Raw genomic sequence first — 21,043 nt, forward strand, 5'->3', positions numbered from 1 at the left:
ACAAACAACAGCACTCTCCTCGCCAGACATCGAATTTCTCTCCCTCAGACCACCTCCCGACAAAATGGCCGACGTGGAAATGGACGTTGACGTAGAGGCGGGCTCTCCCCCTCCCCCCGCGCGAAACGAATCCGACATGCAAACACACACCAAAGCCACAGCCGTCCGCTCCATCGAAGGCTGGATCATCGTCGTAACAAACGTCCACGAAGAAGCTGACGAGGAGGCCCTACAAGATCTTTTCGGAGAGTACGGCGAGATCAAGAACATGCACCTGAACCTCGACCGAAGAAGCGGTTACGTCAAGGTAAGCGCGTAGAACACATTGAACATGAGGATGGATTGCTGATGCAGTGGGGGGATTCTAGGGATATGCGCTGATTGAGTACACGACGCTGGAGGAGGCTCGCGCTGCTATTGATGGTGCGCATAACCAGAAGTTGCTCGACCAGACGATCTCGGTGGACTTTGCGTTCGTGCGACCTCCGCCTGGCAAACCTGGGCGTGGACGAGGCGCTGGTGGACGGAACAGAGGACGAAGCAGGAGTCGTAGCCCCGAGGGCAAGGACCGTGAGGAGCGTGATTGAGCAAGGCGACGTCGAAAATCTTAGGATGGGCAATAGTGGATGTGAAAACGCAGAGACTTGACAAATGCGCAATCGCCGACGTGCGTGGCCAGAGCACGTTGGCAGTATAATCTTGATACATGAGGTATGTCCATTTCGTCAACTACAGACGAAGTTCTGTTCTAACACGTATGCAAGAACAGAATGAGAATAACACTGGGACACGACCCTTGGCCTTGGACTTGTCAAGAGATTCAATGGCATCTTTGACGAAAGCCAGCACTTCATAAACTCATGCTCGATGTGACATGCAAATGCAACTGTTTCAACGGTTGTTGTGACTTGGTAGGACACGTCCGGACAGTTATCTGATGCGTGCTCAGGGACATTTCACACTCGGACGAAAGAAGCTTCACAAGCACTCGATGAAGACTTAACATTGACTGCACACGATGTCTCGATGCGCCTAGACTGGAAGAACAGCTGATACTCTCTTGGTATTCTTCCATTGTCGAATTCATTACGAGCCATCCTCCTCCAGTTTCCTTCAAAACACCCAAGTAAACGACTCCTTCACATTGAACCTCGTCGATTGTCTACACGGTTAGCGCTATCTCTAACAGAGTTGGTGAAACTTACCTGATATCCGTACTCGATGCACCGATCAGCACCTTGAAAGCGCCCTCCTCAGCAATCCAACCGGGAACAGTCTCGTCATAATACCCAACAGCGTACTTATCCAACTTGATGGTAATATGCCTTGTCTCTTCCGCTTCAAGGAACACCTTCTCAAAGGCCACAAGTTCCTTTTCAGGTCGTGGCAAGCGACTCTTTTCATCGTGGACGTAGAGCTGCACGATTTCTGCACCGGCGCGAGTTCCGATGTTGGAGACGGCGAGGGTGATCTTGATTTCGCCATCGGGAGTGAGGGTCTTCGTTGAGATCTCGGGGCGACCGTATTCGAAGGTTGTGTAGGAGAGGCCATGGCCGAAGGGGAAGAGAGGCTCGATCTTGGCGTGGTCGTAGTGTCGGTAGCCGATGTAGAGACCTTCGCCGTACAGTACTTTGTGGTTCTCGCCAGGCCAGGTGTGCCATGCTGGGGTGTGCTCGATTCGCTTGGGGAATGTACTCTGCTTGGTGTCAGCGTGGAATACACGATGGGCGAAGATCACTTACTGGGAGTTTGCCACTTGGGTTCTCAATACCGAAGAGGACATCCGCCAGGGCATTGCCGGCTTCTTGTCCTTGGTACCAGCCCTGAAGAATTACAGGCACTCGATCGACCCATGGCATATGCACCGGGCTGCCGGATTGGTTGACGACAACGGTCTTGGGGTTAGCTTTGACAACAGCTTCGATAAGCCTGTCCTGGTTTCCGTCGGCAGGAAGATCCATTGTTTGACGATCGTACCCTTCCGATTCCCACTCCGCATCGACTCCAACAATAACAACAGCGACATCTGCGTCACGAGCCGTCTGGACTGCTTGCTGAATATAATCTACCTGATCTTGCTCCTTATATCCGATACGACAGCCGCCGTATTTGTGGGTGATGCCGAACTGCTTCTGTTTCGAAATGGGACGAAGTTCATTCGTCATCTCCACGCGCAGCTCAACAGCTTTGTCGGCTTCCATGTCGACATCAACAAGGTAGTCAATCGATCCATCAAACATCGCCTCGCCTTCTTCGGTCCAATCCCACAGATCGAGAACCAGCTTGTCATTGATGAAGAGCTTTCCGGGCCCAACGCTCATGAAGCTGATGGTGTGTTTGCCTGTTGTCCTCGGCATAAGGAACGTCGTGGCCACGGCAGACCATTCGGGACCGACTTCACTCAGGGGCGCCGAGTCCCATAGGAAGAGATCTGTGTTTGTTCGGCGCTGCTTCACCACTGGATTGCCCTCGAACTTATCACCCGCATACCAGTCGATGTGAACGCCGGGTTTGCCTGACTGTTCGGTGCAGTACTCAGATGCGACAGGGAGCCACTTGTGGATATGGCAACCTTGGGCGAACGAGACTTTCTGCTTGGATGCCTTTCGGATGCTGTCAAGCGGAATGGTGTTGTAGTACGGGTTCAAACTTGCACTTCCACCACCGCCTGCAATATGTCGATTGGCGTTCGGTCCAATTACAGCGACCTTGGTAGATCTGGGACACAGAGGGAGAATGCCACCGTCGTTCTTGAGAAGTGTAAGACCTTCGTGGCCAGCGGTTCGGATGAGTTCCCTCGTTTCCTCGCGGTCATCCTCCCGTTCAGGCGCCTCGGGTGACATATCACCTCCCTTGAGTCGTTCCACCAACGTGAGTACGTTCTCAGCTGCTTGGTTAATATCCTCAATCGAAATGCGACCCTCATTGACGGCTGTGACGAGCTTGTCCAGACGCCATTTGGAAGAGTAGGGGAATTCGATATCGCACCCTGCTTCCACGGATTCGATCGATGAGTTGATGCCTCCCCAGTCGGAAACCACAGTTCTGCGACAAGTCAGTGTTATTCCATGACATACGATGGTTCCATTACCCCTCGTATCCCCACTCTCCTCGGAGGATGTCTTTCAGTGTGTGCTTGTTCAGATCAGCGTGGACGCCGTTGATTAGGTTGTACGAAGTCATGACAGCCCAGGGATTAGCCTCTCGAACAGCAATCTCAAAGGGTTTCAGGTAGATCTCCCGAAGGGGACGCTCCGTGATGAGCGAGTCTATCGTCAGCCGGTTGGTCTCTTGCTCATTTCCCACGAAGTCTATGGCCATGTCAGCGCATTCCTACCAATTAGTGTCACTGATGGTATTTACGCTTGATGGTCGCTGCAACGCCTCTGTCTTGAAGACCCTTGATGTACTGTGCTGCCAATTTTCCAGTGAGAAGGGGGTCTTCGGAGAAAGACTCAAAGTTACGACCGCCGAGGGGATGGCGGTGCATGCAGACTGTTGGAGCGAGAAGCATTTCCGCTGATCGAGCTCGAACTTCAAGCGCTAGATGCTGCCCGACTTGGTAGAGAAGATCTTTGTTCCATGTTGCTGCGAGTGAGATACCGCAAGGGAATAGTGCAGCCTACACGTTCAGTTTCAATTATCCTTGTGATTTCGGGGCAATATCACCAACCTTGGTGCCGCCGACAAAGATACCACCGCGAGCGCCATTGGGACCATCAGTCGTCTTGATTGAAGGGATGCCCTTCTCAGGAATAGCTTTCGTTCTCCAAAAGTCGGCGGCTGTGAGGAGTGAGACCTAGAAGGGTTAGTGTATGACCACTCAAAGAACCAACAACTCATGCCTTTTCCACCAGCGTCAGCCTAGCCAGCTTCTCTCTTGCTGCGGAGCGAGTATCTCTTAGATGCTGAATCTTTTGCTGGGGACTGCATGGAGCAGAGTACTCCGTATCAGGAGTAGATGGGGTGTTTGAGTCGTTCATTGTGCTACCACAAATGCTAGAATCGTCATGTATGATGTTGTCTTGCTACGCCGTGCTTCACGTCTGATATACAAAGTTGAACAAAGACAGCATATGCAAGTTGAACCGAGGTACGAAAAGAAGAGTGTGTATCAACGAGAACCCAAAATGTGATAGCAGCCCCCCTTATACCATCCCATCTGCAAGCAACGTACGCGAGCGGCACATAAGGTCATCTGCAGCCAAGCAATATGAGGCGAACGGGATAAGCAAAAAAAGAAAAAAGCACAATCGGTTGACTTAAGCTCGCGATCGCAGGGAACAAGGGTTCAATGTGTATCCGTCAAGATAGGCATCCGCTCACTAATAAGCAGTAACTCAGCAGAGATAGCCCCGCAGCAGGGTTGACCTCTTTGTATTTAGACGGACCGGCTGAACAGGCCGGTGAAATAACCCCAATAGGGAACTTTGGTATTTTTGGTTTCAGAGATGAAAAAGACGGATGCCGGTATATACGGACCGTGAGAGCGGCAGACGACACCGGCGCTTCCGGGGGGAGGAGAGAGAGATAAGAAGGAGAGAGAGAACACGTGGTGCGATGAATAATATATTAGAAGTGGATAGTTCACATGTTTTATGCAAGTGATATGATGTTGTGAATCGTCTTATCTTTATGATCTCAGCTGAGAGGGACGTCTCCTCCTTACGACTCTCATGTATGATGATGGGCTTACACTCAGAGAAGCGAACCCGACAGCCTGGGACATAAGCAGCAGTGGACGAATCGGGAAATACGGGTCTGCGGGCCGTTATTCCCAACGTCGGTCGGAGCGCACCGCCGGGGAACTCGGAAAGCCAGCTAAGTCCTTCCGTTACCGTATTTAAAGAGGAAAAAACCATGACTTTTACGTATGTAATGGAAGCCAAATGTGTCTTTTTCGTTGCAGTTGCCGTATGTGGAAGTTTCGGCACTTGGGGAGGATATCGGGCCTTGGCTTAAAAGAGGATGCTGCTGATGATGGGGGTTTAGGGAGATAGATTCCGGGCTGCTGGATGGGGTATTTTGGTACGAGAGCCGGTTTGAGTGCCGATGCAGGTGGAAGCAGATCATTGAGTTTTGATTGTTAGTGCGTAGTTTGTTTTTTGACATGAAAGGTGTTGGAATGTTAACGTGTCATACGGAGGTGAGCTAGCTCCTACTGTCAACAACAATTGCCAACAGATCGATGTATTGTCTATTAGTGATATTGGATGTTTCACTTGTAATGTTTACTCTCATGTTTACGTCCCAATCGAGTAATGTTTCAGATATTCCGGCTCATCGATCCCCCATGCTCCGTGTGTCCTCCGGCTAAGAGGGGCCGGCTCGGCGCCCAAGGCTATCGGAAGCATCCGCTTACACGCGCCGACATCCGCACGTGCTGGACAACAATTGACACTCGCAAACTAAACCAAACCAATCTCATAACATCAAAGAAACCCCAGTCCAATATACAAGATTAGTCCTATATCCGCGCATATCACAGCATGCTTCGCTCAAGGTCAAACTCATCGTACTCCCTGCAAGACCTATCTCATCGTCCCCCATCCCATCGCCCTTCTCAGACGTCGGATGGAAACAGCTCAGATACAAGGCCCCGAAACAGCAACACCTCCGCGCGTGGAGATGTCTCCGCTGCGCCGCAGAAGGAGGAGGAGGAGGAGCAGAAGAGGTCGAGGCTGGGGAGGTTCTGGCACGAGTATGTGAGCTGCGAGGTTGACTTTTCGGCGTCGAGGGATCATCTAGGTATGTGCACCGAAGGGAACTGGAACGAGATTGGAGGAAGATCTTTGACGGGCATGAGGAAAGGGGTCTTGTGATGTGGGCTTGAGAGATGGGAATGCATACAGGGTGTGGTTCGGGTCGTGGGGTGGGCTTCTGATATGCACTGACGCGATATAGTTGAGAGTTACTGACGTGGGGTTATAGCCAACGAGAGAACGTTTCTGGGTTATCTTCGTACATCAGTCGCCATGTCAATGGTTGGGACGGTGGTAGCACAGCTGTTTTCTCTGCAGCATGAGGGTCAACATCAGGCATTTGGATACTTCGTCACGGGGAAGCCGTTGGCCATGACTTGCTATTCCTTCTCGATTGGGACGATACTTCTCGGTGCGGTGCGGACCTGGAGACATCAACGGACTATGATGAGTGGGAAGGCGTTGGTTGGAGGGCTTGAGCTTCACCTTTTGGGGATATGCAGCATGTTGGTATGTATCACTGAGGGGTTGGTAATGTGTGACTAACGTGTCTAGCTTCTGCTGGTCTTCTTTTCTTTTCTTCTTGCTATTGACGTTGTCAAGGACAAGGAGACTGTACCTACTACAACTCCTTAGTTGACGCAGTGCACAGAAGAAGCTTGAGAAAACAATGCATTCAGAAACTGCTTACATTAAGGTCTAGGTACACACAAACAATCCTACAGGTCAGTCCATTCCACCTCAGCCTCAGGCACTCTTGCTCTTGGTTATCCTGTTCTTGAGGCTTCGCTTCTTGTGGCCCTTGTGAACGCGGGCCCTTTCCTTACGCCTATAGAGTGTTAGCCTAATACTAATCGAAAGATAGATGTCGCATACGAGTTGCGATACTTGATCAAAGCTTCTTTGCACTCTGTGTTGTCACTTGCCATTTGCGAGGCATCCGACAAAAGGAGGTCAGACACAGTCTTTGAATCGACGGATATCTTGTCTCCCACTTCGACGTCTGGGTCTGTCGTTGTGGGTTGAAGATCTGTCGCCTTGGGGAGCTGTGTAGGCTGAAGAACAGGAGTGCTTGGCACCTTTGGTTCAAGTGTTTGCGGGGTGTTGATGACATCCCAGCTTGAGCCTTCTGGTGACAGAGATATGTTCTCTGGTTCAGATGTCTGTCTACCTTGAGACAGGATTGCATCGAGCCTTATCAACCTAGCTTCGAGACTTTCGCCGCACCGAAGATAGACATCTATTGGTGTCCCGACGGACGGTGACGAAGAGGGACTGGGTACGGGAAGGGTACATCCATGTCCTGCGTTGGGATCATGGCAGTCTTCGATCTTTTGACTCTCAAGAGGAACGAGGGGAGTCCTTGTAGACTCAGGATTGCCCCTGCTCACAGCGATTAGTCCTCATCGGCAAACAAAGCTACCAACATACCGCGTATAGGCACTCTCCTCAAGAGAAATACTGCTATCCCGTCTCGCCACACTGTTGACTCTCTCAGTCGACTCACAGGAACCACCAACGCCAGACAAGAGATGATGCATGGTAACTGACTCAACAAAGTATGAAAACCCGTTTGCAAAGGACGCATATCCTAGGGGGACCAGCTAGCTAGTTATAAGGGCCTTCCAATAACAGCCAAGCACAAAAAAGGCTCCTCCCGTTACCGACAGAGGGGAACCAGACCCGAACTTCTGGGACTCGAAGTGCCTGGTCCCAACAGGATGGGACCCGTCCCATGCACCGGAATCACATCCGCGACCGGGGAGACGAAGCTAGAAGCGAGCCCGCGAGGTTGGTTCACAGGGGGTGGCCCTTAACACTACTGTACAGCAGATGAGGAGGAGGCTTGAAACTCCAAATTCTTTGGCGGACGATCATCTATTCTTGGACAATCTGGTCCCTTGAAGCCGAAGATACTCGGGGAATGCGAAGCGGTGAGACGGAGGAATTGACCGTGTTAAGCAGCTTGAAGAGCAAAAACAGCATCTTTCGTGAGAGTGAGAGATTTGGGGGCCGAGTTCATGTTCATGTATGCTGTCACCTTCCTCGTACAGCCTGCAGAACCGACCTGTCGGTAAAAGGGGGTTCGTCCTAGGTACCGCCAGCCTGGTAGGGCGCAACCACACCAATTGACAGGATTATGTGACGTTATTGGCTGTGTGTGTGTGATGCTGGGTTGGCAAACACCGCTGTTTCAGCATCACATGCATGTGGAGAAAGGGAGTGAGGGAGTGTCTGTGTGCAAAAGGACCTTGAAATAACAAATTTTAATTATGTATGCTTGCTTTTTCGGAAAGTTGGAGTCAGGTTTTGGCAGGATACAGTTATTTATGATTCGTGTTGAGGGGGAGGTTGTGTGATTGACGTACAGCAGTCTGTCTTGGTCTTGGGCTTGGCTTATGGTTTGATAGGATATGATGATATAATCCACAATGAGCAGACTCCCTACTTATGCTTATTCTTTGACAGTAAACTCATTCAATTGGCCTCAATTGTCCATTCCAATTTCCAGTCTTGAACGACAATCTCTCTTCTCTCTCTGTGACTTCACTGTCTGTCCCTTGCACCCCAGCTGCATCATCCCTGCTCCTCGGTTGGGGGCCTCAAAGTTAATCAACCATCCCCCAGTTCGCAGCTCCCAGCCGCTCTGAACCAGCTGAAGCCACTACTCACCACTCCCCAATATCAGAAGAGTTCAAACCCTTGGACCTACAGTACTCACCAATGCCCGCATACCGCTCGGCAGTCATCTTAAAATGCCATAGTATATCTTCGACTAGTGGTAGTGGCAAAGACGGAGACCCTACTTCTTCATTCACACATCTCTGGCTGAAGTTGTAGTCATACACCTGCCAAAACCCGTCAGTCACAATGAGGAAGCTTGGGGGGGGAGTAGATACGTACTGCGAATATCAATCTGAGATCCCGTATATTTTCTGCCAATCTCCCTTTGTCCTCTTTACCGAGGGCGTCTGAACACGCGAGCGTCGGAGCATCAAGAGCCATCATTGCTTTCTCGCACTTTTCAGCAATCTTACACTGTATCAGTATCTACCACTCCCCATCTCCAAGTCGCGAGTATTCTCACCTTGGGAAAATAATGCAGTAGATCAAAACATGAATCCCTAGACTACAATTCTCACTCAGCAACCCTTCTCCAAACCCGCGCAACCAGCTTACATAAGGGCCGTCCAGCGTAAGAATTCCATCTGCCGCTCTCGCCGTGGCCGCTTGCACGCTCAGCATTCTGAGATTAAGCTGTTCCTCGTCCCGAGCCTTTGGCCGCGTCGTCTCAAACATGAAATCTTCAAGTGCTTCGGTGACGCTTCGGTGGACTGCGATCCATTCTTCTCTCGCTTTCTTTTCTTTCTTCGATGGCGCTTTCCAACCTGGGGGAGGCCTGATATATTTGTCGGTACCCAAATGTTTCATGTCATCCCCAGGTAAGCCGGGAGGCCAGGTCTCAGGTTTGCGCCTGCATACGATTGGCGCGGCGAGGCTAAGGATGGGCAGAACGTGGGCGAGCTTCATGGACGGTGAGGGAGAGTGTGGCTGGACGTGTAAGCTATCGTGATGTTGGAGGATGGGATATGGCTGGGCTTTTGTAGCGGGTAGTCCAGTGCGTATTGGCGGGATAATGGCACTTCAGAAGTGATATGTTGATTCATCGCCCGTCCCATTGATGCCTCAAACACTTCGTTCGTGGAGGAGGCCGTCGTCACTCATGGTATATAATGACTGATAGACTTCAGCCTTCGGCCAAACACAACGCCACAGGCAACATCTCCAGCGAAGTGACGGGTCATGCAGGCTAACAAGTCAATTCAGCAGCTGTCGTCGAGACAGGCGAAGGGTGACAGCGCTCTTTGTCGTCCTTTGACTGGGTCCCACCTCAGCAAAGAACAAAGACAGCATGTAGTACACAGTCACTCAAAGTCAACCACATCCAATGTATGAACACAATTTCTTCGCTATTTGAAGCTGAACCACTGATCAACGCCAACCGAAATGCCCTACGCAAAGCAACCGCTAAAAAAAACTGCCCATGAATGCAATCTGGTTTTATATATGCAAGAAAACAGCCGCTAATACAGTAACATCTCATAGCTCGTCCCGAGGCACGTTAAGGTTAGGCAGCCGCATCGACCACCATCTGGGACCGACAGGAAGGCCGACCCAAACTCTGTAAAGACGCGAGACTTCCGATGTAAAAACACGCCACCTGTTACTGTTAGACTTTGCGTACATGATTGGGCGGGAGAGCGGTATAAACTTACAGTGCCTTGGGCGTGCGCATCCATCCCTTAAGAATGATCTTGATAGCAGCCTGGAATTGAGCAAGCTCGAATGCAATGTGAGCCAGCGTGCTGTCATCCTTGGGACCCCTCTGTCGCAGCTCGATAAACTCCCTCACAGCGTCGTCCATCTGGGGATTCTCCTCAGCCTCCTTCTCGAACTTCTTGTTAAGCTTTTCGTTCTTGTTGAGATCCTCAAGACCCTCCTGCTCCTTCTCCGCAAAGACCTTCTCCTCCATCATCTGCTGGAACTGGCCAATGTTGTAGAGAGAGCTGCTGATGCGAGCGTAGGTGTTGAAGAGAGCGACCAGCTCGGTGCGCTGGAGGTAGGGAACGTCGTCGCTGTTGTTATCGAGCTCGAAAAGAATCTTCAGAGCGGTGCCGTAGCCAGCGGTTTGGAGCTTGCCCCAGAGACGGCACTTGTCGCAGCCAACACAGTCCATGAGACGGCTGACGTTGCGGAAACGGTTGCGGAAGTCTTCCTTCAGAGACGGTCCTTCGCCATTGACAAACATCAAGCTCTCGTCGAATATTTGAGGGACACTAGCAGCTTTCTCGGTGACCTCAAGGACCTTGGCGCGAGTGGCCGCGTCCTCAGAAGCATCTCCCATACAGAACTTATAGTCCTTTTTCTGGAGGTAAGGTCCAACCTTGGCGATAGCACGGGTCATGAGCGCATAGTTGAAGTAGACGTTTCCAATGCGATCGGGGAATTTATGCAGACGGTGTTCGTAGCAGGACAGGTTAGGGCTCCACTCGCCAGTAGTCTGGTTCAGGAAGTTCCAGCAGAGATGAGTGCTGATACTGGCGTGCATACCGGACATGACACGGTAGAACACACGCTTCTCAAGACACTCGTCGTCAACCTCGAAGCCGGTGTTTGCGACAAACGGAGTGTTGGGGTTCTCCTGACGGCGCTCCTCAAGCTGAGCCTGGCGACCCGCTGCATCAAGGATCTGCTTGAAGTCTTGGGCAGCAGGACCGCGGTTCCATCCAGACTGGCCGAGATCGGCAGACTTGGGGAAAGAGCTCTTCTGGAAACAGTTCTCTCTGTAAACGGCGTCCCAGACCTGCTTGGCCCCATCACCTGCATATCCAGTGAATCGCTCCGGGTTTCGAACCAAGCTCACGTAGTCGCCCTTTGAGCTCGCGCTCTCGTCCTCGGGAACACAGTAATCTCGCTCGTCGCACTCATCATCGTACTCAAAAACACAGCTCTCGCCGACATTCTCTCCAAGGCTGCCTCCAAGAGGTCGCTGAGGATGCTGGCGCTGTGCCTTCTTCCCCGGATGTTTAGCACGAGGACCCTCGAGTTTACCGAGAGCGTGCGCACGCCAGATCTCCGGGATATCCTCCTCGTTGTCCAGCGTCTCGACCGCGCATCCAATGTTTCCGCACATGCCATTTTCGTCATTCCAGAAGGGACATTTCTTGTGGAAGAGGTTCACTCGGTAGTGCGAGAAGAAGTCGGTGTTGTGGGTGAGATCGTCGACGGCGGGTTTAGTCAGGGCGTTGAGTTTATCGAGAGTCGCATACGAAGCGCAGGCATCGCCAACGATTGACTTGGGCGAGATCTAGAAACGTGTTAACGATGGTTTGCGCAGCGGCGTAGGTGGCGATAACATACATGGCATTCATCACTAGAGCTCTCGCAAGAACCAGGTGCAGCCCAGAGGGCAAACACAGAAAGATAGAATAGTCTGCTCGCAGACTTCATTGTCGCTGAAGAAGCTCAAGCGACGAGCCGGCGTAGGTGTCAGATTGTGTGTAACGAAAGATAAGATATGACAAAGCCCTTGATGCTACAATCGCCAACGAGTGAAAGGCGACAGTAAGAGAGTAATATGATGCAAACAGAAGAAAGAAAGAAAGTCCTGTCTTCAAAGCTGTCGTCGTTGTGGTGTAAAGAAGAAGCGACGTATGAAAGTAAGCCAGCGGCAGGTAAAGTAGACTAAAGTGGGTTGACGGCTTCGGCGGGCAGCGATGGACACTTTTCCTAAAGAGGAATGGACGCAATTGAGTCGAACGGTACCTGTAATTCAATGCAACAAGCGACGTTGCAAGTAAACTCAGACAAAGAATGAATTCATGGGCCGAGAAATATTGGATTACTTGAGGCGGAGGATTTATAAATAAACTTGCTCGTGTGCTACGTACGGACTCAGTGAAAGATGACACGCTGGCTGTTGATGTAGGTACCAGCCTACACATGCAGAAATGCTCCGACTTCCGTGAGGCGAAGTAGAAATGATCTAGAACTCTACCGAATTGTCTCTTCTCACAGAACATCTTGTTCAGTCACAGTTAATCATTAAGCTTCTCTCAGAGAGTTTCAATAGGCCTCTGCATTTACTACAAACGAAAGGACATTATCTTGACAAGTTGAAACAGTCGCGCAATACCAACAAAGACGGAATGCTCTCCCTCGACTTGAATTGTATGCATAATCTTAGTGTAACGGTGTAAGTGAAATCTGTCCAAAACCACCAATTACCAAGCATGTCGCCGATCTGAGCTGATTTGAAAGCATCCTAGCGGATTTAGGACAGTTCGGACCAAAATCATCAGACGATCTGCCGGGCGGTGGCTTCTGGATCAGCTCACCTTAACGGAGCATTATCGTATTCTAGTGAGTATTTCTAAATACCTAGCTCTAAGTCGAGAGGCTCAACATTCCCCATCCAACCAAGACCTACCTGTATGGCATTCTCCCTTGTTACTTCCCACCCGCTGTTTCACAATTGTGGCGCATTCACATCCATGGCTCTGGAAGACTAGCTAGCCATGATTCATGGACCCGATGATCGACCAAAACGCCACAAACTCGACAATGAGGCCATCGCCCACGGACCGTCGCAAGTATGTACTGTAAATCGATCATTTTGTTCACCTATTATTATGCGATGCTGTATCATCCATCTCCACGTACTTCTGCACCCAGCCTCCATCACAAAGCCCATTTTTTGTCCCATCATGCGCTTGTAGAAGGGGTATCACTGAGCAAATCCTTCTTCTTCTTCTTCTTCCCCTCCAACAGAAAAAGTGTAGCCCCAAATCAGAGACATTCAACAAATAAAACACGTTTAGAAACAACAACCAGCAAACCACTCGTCGAAGTGCCCAACCAAGCCCAAACACCAACGCGCGACGCGTTTCCGGATCGTTCCCAGATCCAACTCCGTATTATAGCGTTCCCCCCACGTCTTTGGTCGTTAGGTTATGGCGGATCCAATTCTCGACTCCCATCATCCGTAGCCCATCCACTCTGTCATGCAAATTCCCCCATTGCCCAGCCGCTCGGACAACAACTCAGTGTCTATGCGTCATACACAGACTTCGGAACCAGGAGTCTGGTAATTCGCCCCCCTTTACATCTCGATAGGGTATCGCATATCATAGCATAGGTATAACAAGCCCACGGGCCTGCTGCCGACTGGATGAACGGGGACGTTGCGAACTTGATGAACCAATAAGTCTCTTTTTGCTTCTCTCTCTTTATATCTCAACGTGAACGTGCAAACCGTAAAATCGTGAGCCGACGTGAAAACCTCCGTCTAAGCTTGAGTATGGCACCGACAAAAGGGTGCTGTGCAGTAAATATGTATGGTACATTGGGGGAAATCTGAGTCGTGCGTCTAGCCGATTACTGGGGGGGTTGGAAGTTGAGCGGTCGCCTAATTTCACGTTAGCCATCGAGAGACATCCAAGGTAGATCCCGGCATTGGGATTGCCATGACAACATACTTGAACAGGAGGATGTGCGGTTCTGGCTCGTGGACCTCGTAGTGTTCCCATCCTAGACTCTTCACGGTTGTTAGTCCTGATTGCTTGCAATCTCGTCACCCCCACCAACGATCGAGGCACGTGTTGGCAAGGGCGTGAAGTCGTACCTGAGTAATGCCAAGAGCTCGCCATTCCTCCTCCCACAAGAGCTTGAGAGTACCCTTGGAGGTATCGTGGTAGTCTTTGGGAATAGCCTTGAGCATGGCTTTGGGGAGCTGAACATGACGGTATTCATATTCGCTGTCCGAGTACCGTGCAGAGTAGTGGATCGAGTCGATGAACTCCTCCACGCGAGCGCGCTCCGAGTCTGACAGAGGCCGAGGCGTCTTATTTCGGCGAGCGGTATCGATGTCGAAAGGCATTTTGGCGGTTGTGTTGTTGGTTGATGAGGGGGGAGAGAGAGAGCTCGAGGGTGCGGGGAGGGGCACAAGAGCTTCGGCCGATCGATTGGTGAAGTGCGGGTCAAAAAACAGAGGTCCGCGATTTTCCCCAATGCTTTGCGAGGTGAATGCTGCGTCGACTGTGTTTGTTGAGCCTTGAACGAGACGGAGTGAATCTGGACCTCTGTGAAATGTTTTGAGAACGGATGTCACGCGAGATCGGCGGGAAGGTAGAATCTTGCAGCGCGAGGCTGGGTTTCTCGGAGGCGGTCAAAGATCTTCCGGGGTAGAAACTTGGATGGAGACGGGGGGAGGGTCCTCTTATAGAAACCCGGTTTGGGGGGGAAGCCTTGGAGGAAAACAGAACGAAGCCGCGCTTCAGAAGCACGAGAAAGTTTTGGTGAACGTGAAAAAAAGAGCCGATGAAGAAAATCAGAATTGACTCTTGCGATGAAAAGAGTCAATCGAGATGGAAGAGAATCAGTAAATCCTTGCGGGTAGAAGTGAAAGAGGAAGAAGGTGCAGATGAAAAAGAAAAAAGGGTGAGGAGGACAGGAGAGGAAATAAGGAAGATTTTGGCGATGGTATTGAGAGGGTCAACCTGAAATAGAAGGCATTATTAGATGGGGATAGCACCAACGGCGTTCACGCTCAGAGGCGGGAAGGAACCTTGCCTGCTTTGATTTGGTGGGTGGTTACTTCAGTGGCATTCAGTGGTCACTGAGTGGTGAAGAGGGGTGCATTGGCTTTGTGTGGCTTGTACAAAGTAAACAAACCATTTACCTCTCCCAAGCAACACCAAATAAATCCCCCTCCTTTTTGCTTCCCTTCACGAATGACGAACCCTCGAAATAGGCCTCAACCTCAAGCATGATGCCTATTCAGGCAATCAGTGGCTTCTGTCTAGTCATGTTGTTTCTCCTAGCCCAAGCATAGCCTCCACAATGTCTCTCATGTTACTTCCCTTGATGGGATGTCGATCAAACAGTCATGGCTTTTGTTTACATGAAACCTCGTCCTCTCTTTACATACATCAAATCTGCCCCTCCAATTCAAATGATCGACGTCGTTTATTACTCAATCTCACTGACAAGGATTCGCCATCCAGGGGACCTAGCTACGACCGTTGAAGTTGGGGCCCGTGGAATAACACAAGCCCACGCGTTTCCGGGACTTTTCCCATTGCCGTTGCCCACTTAATCACATGAATCTTAGAAGGGGTCCGTGCGTTAGCTGCTTCTGATAGCCAATGCATCGTGTGAAGCTATTCAAACCCAGTGGTGCAGTCTACAAGACACTAATGCAGATAGCCAAGATAACAATACAATAGTTTCAACTGTCATTTTTTCCCCTCTCCCTAATAAGCTGAAAAGTCATGAAACTCCCGCACGTGGCTCCAACAAATGTCTTATTCTCTTCCCTCAAGTCCTCTTCTGTCCAGTATCGAAGCTGGCACTCATATCATGCTGCAGCAACGGCCTCATCTCGCATTCCATCAAGCTCAGCTCGCGTATCCTCTTCTCAGCTCCAGACCCTCCCTTGCTTGCCCTTTTCAAAAGCCGAATGTCACATCATGTCAGTATGCACGATGTCACATTGTGCTGCGACTTATCCGGACATCCGGTCTTGTTCTGCGTCGCTTGCTGAGAATCCGCAGACACCCGATTCGCATCTTGCTTTTTCTCAATTGGCCCAGTAGAACACCATATCTTGATTCGATCCTCGGTGGCCTAGAGCAACCCGAACCTTCATGACCCCAATCTTCTAGAATGATAACGCAGTCCAAGCCATCCCGAGACAATCCGCCCGTTTCACCGGGGTGAGCGATCCGGCGTCCTTTTGGACACATGACTCCGTCTGTTCTGACGTCGGGTTTCTGTTTGTTCTCTCGATATAAATAGCGTACGACTTTTGTAAACTGCAATTGATGATGACATGGAACCAGCTATGTCATGATTTAAGAAAAGAAGGACGCTTCGAAGATCCTCCGCCCCGGCCAGTCTCATGCAGTCCAATGTGATGCACGGCATTTCCAATCTTGACCTTGATGCCAGCAACGCTAATCTCCCATTTCCTAATGTCATCAAACTTGGGTTGTCTAAACAACTGTAGGGTCTTGAGTGACATCTCATCTACTGGTAGATGAAAGGTCCAGCCAATGGATATATGGAACGCATCTCCCACTGGCTCATTGGCTTTCCCTTGGTACAGCGGTGGCTGTCCGTAATATGTTGCAACCGTGTTACTCTTTGTCAATAGTGAAGTGAGTTCTGGGTTCAAAGGTCTGGCTCCATCTTTACCGTCGGCAGGAGACTTGGGACCACTGGCGACACGAAGAATGAGAAACGTGCGATCAGAATCTGGTGATCTGTACCATGCGAGCCCTTGTGGTCGAACAACAAAGGGAGCGATACCACTGTTGTCGAGGGTTTCTGTGATCTTGTCCAAGAAATCGTCCTTGTTCCCTGTAGTAAGGGATAGCGGCCGAGACAGACTGATGTGAAGGGGTAGAGGTGATCCCAGGTCGCTTGTCAAGAAGTTATGAAGCTTGATCTCACTTGACACTTCCTTCTCGATGTCAGCTATGAGGCTCGTCAATAAGCCATGCTGTTTTGTTGAGGGATGCCCTGAAGCAAGTCAGCTTTACATGGATTGAAGTTGAGATGACATCAGAAACTCACACTCGATGTAAACATGGCTGGGCCAGTTACCAACTACATGAGGAACTTGGCGCTTCCTCCCATGATGCAGGCTCGGATCATCAACGACACTCTGTCGAACAGTAGAAGCATACAGGTCATGAAAGGTGTCGGGCAACGGTGGCATAGACGAAGCGTCCGCATCTTTGCTCACGGATCGAGCATCTCCATCTGTGCTCCGGGAGGAGTGGGTCGCGATGCCGTCAACTCCCTTACGGCGCTTGACACGGTGGGATTCGGAACCGGAGCTCTCGTCGTCGGACTCTGAGGAGGAATAATCGACAAGGGCCATTGATTCAAACCCGATAGTCCGTGTCGGAGTTTTATGTACGTCATACAGACGTAATCTCTTGGTGTTTTCTTTATCTCCAGATTGAGAGCGGATAATCGGCCTTTCGTAGGTTGGTTGTCTGAATTGCGTTTGGTCTTTTTACGCGGCAATATTATTCCCGGTCAGTGGGGCGAGGTGAACGGACGGGTGACGACGATGGGGTTTGATAGCGTCGTTCACCTTGACTTCAAGACCCGTTTCAACGGTGATGATATAGTATCTACGGTAGTACTACGGAGTAGTTTCTGGTTTAATTGTCTGCCGTGCCTGAGTCATTTTGGCAATGATGCAACGGAGAGATCCGATGTCCGGGATGCCGGGTATCCAGATACATACATACATTTGCTGCTGATCCGCGTATCGATGTAGGGTAGCAATGAGACGTCATGGGTGATAAAATGCGTCGGGTCTGGAGCCAAGCAAGCAGAGTTTCTTGGCCGAGATATCCAGACATCGGACGATCTAGTGAGGTGTCATTGAAAAAAGGTACAAACTTTGAGGCTAAAAATATGAAGCTGAGGGTGTAGAGTAGATGCAACTCTCCTGGTGTGCAATCGGTCATGTCTGTTGACCCCGCGAGGATGAATTTACCGTCCATATAAGCTCTGCGATAAGAATGTCAAAGCTTCGACCTTTGATACTGTTTCGGACGATAATTATGGACTTTTATACTTGCTGTCATCCGTTACTTTTAGCCTTTGAGACACCAACGGGAAGTCATTCCATTGGAGAAGAGACTATTAATCATCTGTCGGGCTAAAAAGTCCCTACAAGCAGTAGCGAGCTCGTTAGGCGAAGACCCTTTTTAGACAAGGTTTGCATGCAGTGACCGAGATGCTGGCTACGGGGGTTTGATGCGTCAGGTGACTGATCAAATGGCGAGGTTCCCTTGACTGTTAGTTCGACAGCTGGCATTCCATCATTTCGTCTTTCTTCATGCTATACCTACGTCCACTCCACTGCTAAGCCTTTTAGTCTATCTGTGGCTTCTTGATGGGACGCGCGTTGAGGCTTCAAAACCTCGTGTAGCTGACGTCGTCTCAAACCATTACTTCCCGAGTGTGCCGCGATTGGGAGAGTAAAGTTGAGCGAGGCCGATCGACCGAGCCTTGTGTGAGAGACACTGATTGACATTTGACAATGACAATGACAATGACATTGACGTGCGGGACTGAATTGAGTGTGACTCGTCTGGGGTGCCTTTGGGCCCCTCCTCCATGATTTCTAGCTTCTGTACTGCCCAAGATGGAAACAGCAGATGAACGGCTCTACCTGGAAAAGTCCCTGATCCGTTTGAAGAGGCGTCGGTAGCGTTGAGCCAGAAAGCGGATGGAGCGGCTGAAGTCTGCATGGCGTGGACAAGTTCATGTCCAAGGTGCTATTTGGATCACGAGGGAGACGGGAAGTGCCCCTCCCCGCTAAATGATGCGCTACGGTGCCCCCCATGAGACTCTGAATGGGCGCATGATGGTTTGGAGGGGACGAGACCGCTCAGAGATCTACAACCCTACCCTACCTTACCTCACTTTCTTGCCTTGTACCTGCCGTACCTGTCCTGTACCTTACGTAGGTAGCTAAGAAAAAAAAAAGAGCTTTTCTCTCCTTGGGGTTCCCATGTCTTGAAAGGATTAGGCTGTGCGTGCTGTGCCTTCTGTTGTTGATAAATGAGCTGCATCTCCTCCCACCTTGTTTGTCCCTGTCCCTTGTCTCTTCTCCCCCAAACTCTGTCTCTTACACCGAAACACATTCAATCAGTCAATCACTTTGATACGTCGCATTTACTACCGGATCGATCCCGATAACAACCAGGCGAAATCGCATTACACTATTGACTAGAAGCCCAAGTCGCAACCGTCATTTTTCTCGAATACGATCTGCTTGCAAGCGCACTCAATCACCATTGTCGTCCCGCCTCGGCCTCTCGACTCAACAGACCCGACGACTCTTTCGCAGGGGACTAAACAATTCCCCAGAACCCATCTCTCCCTTCTAGAGCAGTCGCCACAATGAAGGATTCAAGCGACAAGCAATGGGTAAGTTCTTGGACCCTTACCTGAGTGAGCTAGGATACCTAGCTCGTGGATGTCAACGTCCATCATGCCCCAGTCTTTTCCTCTTCCGTTTCTTGGTCAGGGCCCATCACGTTCTGTCCGCTTCTCCCCAACGTCATCCCAAGCCTGCCAATGATGGAACAACGTCAGGGCCCCAGCAAGGACCCTTTATCGCTGTATTTGTTGCGTCAATGCAGATCCCTGCATCGGGCTCCAATCTTGACGTTGCTTGGCTGTTTTCTTGGTGTTTGCCAAGTAGACGACTAAGTAACTTTATTCCTACGTAGCTGTACCGCAGCCCGCTGTCCACGCAAGCCTGATGACGTTCTAGAGGCAGACCACTTACATAGACACAATATCTTCGCGCAATCACTCTCTTCAACCTTTTAGTTACCATTCTCTTCATCGCAAACATTCTGACTCAATTGCATAGGCCAAGGCTTACATTCTTGACCCATTGAACGATATTGAACCAAATCAAGACACCGGTATCGGCGCATCTCACAATCTTGCTGCTCAACTTCGAAACATTTCTCTCGAAGGCTCAAGTTCAAACGCAAACTCAAACTCCAACAGGGCCCGTTCTCCCGAGAGAAGGCACAGGCACAAATCAAGTCATTCGAGTCAAAGACATCGCCAAGGCAGCTATCCTACTCCGCCAACATCTGCCAGCCCAACTCGCGATAGCTTCCATTCCTCGAACCCGTTCTCCGACGCTGCAGCTGCGCGTCGTCAATCTTCAGCTCCATCAGTGACTGTATCTCCCCCGGATTCTCCCCCAGGTCCATCCGATACTCGTCCTGACCCATTCACGTCCTCTGTCAATCGGTCAGCCAGTGCTAGAGTTCCGCCTCCGCGTAATCGCCCTCAAGTTTCACACAATCGCAGCTTCAGTGCTAGCAACTGTGGAGTTTCACGCCAGCGCTCACTGATCCAACGATACCCAGGTGACATGTCTCATCGACCTCTCGACATCCTTAGAAAGGAGGCTCGCGCAGCCGATCGCGCCCCCCATCTTCGTCGCAAGCAAATGCCCATGACAGACACTATTGATGCTCTGGACACCATTGGCGGAATGTATCATCATGGCGGCCCGTATGACGCCCCTCTGGCAAGCCGCAACCGCAACAAGATGTACTCGCCCGTTGCTGCTGTTGAAGACTCGAACCGAGAAGCTCTTCGCGCTACTCCCAGAGAAAACATTCAAGATGCTCTACTCAAAAAGATGCCGCTCCAAGGCACTGCTGATATTCCCAGCGGCGAACGGGACATTAGCGGCAACACCATAAATTACGAAGAGGGTGCCGATCTCATGAGAGAACCTGACGCTGTTGGTGGCGCATACAAGCGTTGGGATGGCATTGTAAGTGACACTTCTATGATGCGATCATTAAACAGTTGCTGACCTGAATAGCAATACCACCCCGATGACCTCAAGGGCAAGGGCGAGCCCTCTTACACATATGAGAAGGACCTCAAGGAGCAAAAGCGTTTCCGCCGAGGTGAACCCGTCGAGTACGAGCTCTCATCAAACATGCGAGGCAGCAAACGCCCCCCTTTCAGCCACAACCGCAGCTTCAGCGAGAATCCACGAACAACACCTGAATTCTCAAACGGCACTGACATTCGGCGCAACAACTCGACAGGCAAGCACCGCCTGAGCGACGGTATCCGACGACGTTTCGGCAGCATGCGACGCAAGAAGGTAGAGGTCGAGTAAATACCTCCAACTTTGTGATATTGTTTTCTTGTGATTATAGCTTGGATTCGTACTGGCGTTTTCTTTCTGGGATTTATATATG

The 21,043-nt window shown here is 50.6% G+C and overlaps 9 protein-coding genes across 9 annotated transcripts; 3 read left to right on the top strand and 6 right to left on the bottom strand.

Annotated features, from left to right (window-relative positions):
* Window positions 1–64: 64 nt before the first annotated feature.
* Window positions 65–587, top strand: FPRO_03672 (uncharacterized protein; the record flags this gene model as incomplete). The annotated part of the gene is made up of 2 exons (XM_031226090.1): window positions 65–307; window positions 369–587. 2 exons carry the CDS (start codon window positions 65–67, stop codon window positions 585–587), a joined length of 462 nt encoding a protein of 153 aa, XP_031076661.1.
* Window positions 588–1,201: 614 nt separating this feature from the next.
* Window positions 1,202–3,983, bottom strand: FPRO_03671 (uncharacterized protein; the record flags this gene model as incomplete). The annotated part of the gene is made up of 6 exons (XM_031226091.1): window positions 1,202–1,696; window positions 1,743–3,045; window positions 3,092–3,311; window positions 3,364–3,622; window positions 3,674–3,799; window positions 3,855–3,983. 6 exons carry the CDS (start codon window positions 3,981–3,983, stop codon window positions 1,202–1,204), a joined length of 2,532 nt encoding a protein of 843 aa, XP_031076662.1.
* Window positions 3,984–5,489: 1,506 nt separating this feature from the next.
* Window positions 5,490–6,338, top strand: FPRO_03670 (uncharacterized protein; the record flags this gene model as incomplete). The annotated part of the gene is made up of 3 exons (XM_031226092.1): window positions 5,490–5,748; window positions 5,932–6,212; window positions 6,258–6,338. 3 exons carry the CDS (start codon window positions 5,490–5,492, stop codon window positions 6,336–6,338), a joined length of 621 nt encoding a protein of 206 aa, XP_031076663.1.
* Window positions 6,339–6,449: 111 nt separating this feature from the next.
* On the bottom strand, window positions 6,450–7,243 carry FPRO_03669 (uncharacterized protein; the record flags this gene model as incomplete). The annotated part of the gene is made up of 3 exons (XM_031226093.1): window positions 6,450–6,546; window positions 6,579–7,085; window positions 7,134–7,243. 3 exons carry the CDS (start codon window positions 7,241–7,243, stop codon window positions 6,450–6,452), a joined length of 714 nt encoding a protein of 237 aa, XP_031076664.1.
* A 1,128-nt stretch (window positions 7,244–8,371) lies between these two features.
* FPRO_03668 (uncharacterized protein) lies at window positions 8,372–9,233 on the bottom strand (the record flags this gene model as incomplete). Its single annotated transcript, XM_031226094.1, has 4 exons — window positions 8,372–8,551; window positions 8,607–8,735; window positions 8,791–8,832; window positions 8,883–9,233. The coding sequence occupies 4 exons, from the start codon at window positions 9,231–9,233 to the stop codon at window positions 8,372–8,374; spliced, it is 702 nt and encodes a 233-aa protein (XP_031076665.1).
* A 570-nt stretch (window positions 9,234–9,803) lies between these two features.
* Window positions 9,804–11,714, bottom strand: FPRO_03667 (uncharacterized protein; the record flags this gene model as incomplete). The annotated part of the gene is made up of 3 exons (XM_031226096.1): window positions 9,804–9,924; window positions 9,980–11,571; window positions 11,625–11,714. 3 exons carry the CDS (start codon window positions 11,712–11,714, stop codon window positions 9,804–9,806), a joined length of 1,803 nt encoding a protein of 600 aa, XP_031076666.1.
* A 1,926-nt stretch (window positions 11,715–13,640) lies between these two features.
* Window positions 13,641–14,142, bottom strand: FPRO_03666 (putative cyclin-dependent kinases regulatory subunit CKS1; the record flags this gene model as incomplete). Its single annotated transcript, XM_031226097.1, has 3 exons — window positions 13,641–13,671; window positions 13,742–13,800; window positions 13,888–14,142. The coding sequence occupies 3 exons, from the start codon at window positions 14,140–14,142 to the stop codon at window positions 13,641–13,643; spliced, it is 345 nt and encodes a 114-aa protein (XP_031076667.1).
* A 1,968-nt stretch (window positions 14,143–16,110) lies between these two features.
* On the bottom strand, window positions 16,111–17,151 carry FPRO_03665 (uncharacterized protein; the record flags this gene model as incomplete). The annotated part of the gene is made up of 2 exons (XM_031226098.1): window positions 16,111–16,787; window positions 16,842–17,151. 2 exons carry the CDS (start codon window positions 17,149–17,151, stop codon window positions 16,111–16,113), a joined length of 987 nt encoding a protein of 328 aa, XP_031076668.1.
* A 2,045-nt stretch (window positions 17,152–19,196) lies between these two features.
* On the top strand, window positions 19,197–20,961 carry FPRO_03664 (uncharacterized protein; the record flags this gene model as incomplete). The annotated part of the gene is made up of 3 exons (XM_031226099.1): window positions 19,197–19,223; window positions 19,675–20,604; window positions 20,656–20,961. 3 exons carry the CDS (start codon window positions 19,197–19,199, stop codon window positions 20,959–20,961), a joined length of 1,263 nt encoding a protein of 420 aa, XP_031076669.1.
* Between the last annotated feature and the right edge of the window lie 82 nt (window positions 20,962–21,043).

This window comes from Fusarium proliferatum (genome assembly GCF_900067095.1).
Source record: "Fusarium proliferatum ET1 genome assembly, contig: FPRO_scaffold002, whole genome shotgun sequence".
Lineage (NCBI taxonomy): Eukaryota > Fungi > Ascomycota > Sordariomycetes > Hypocreales > Nectriaceae > Fusarium > Fusarium proliferatum.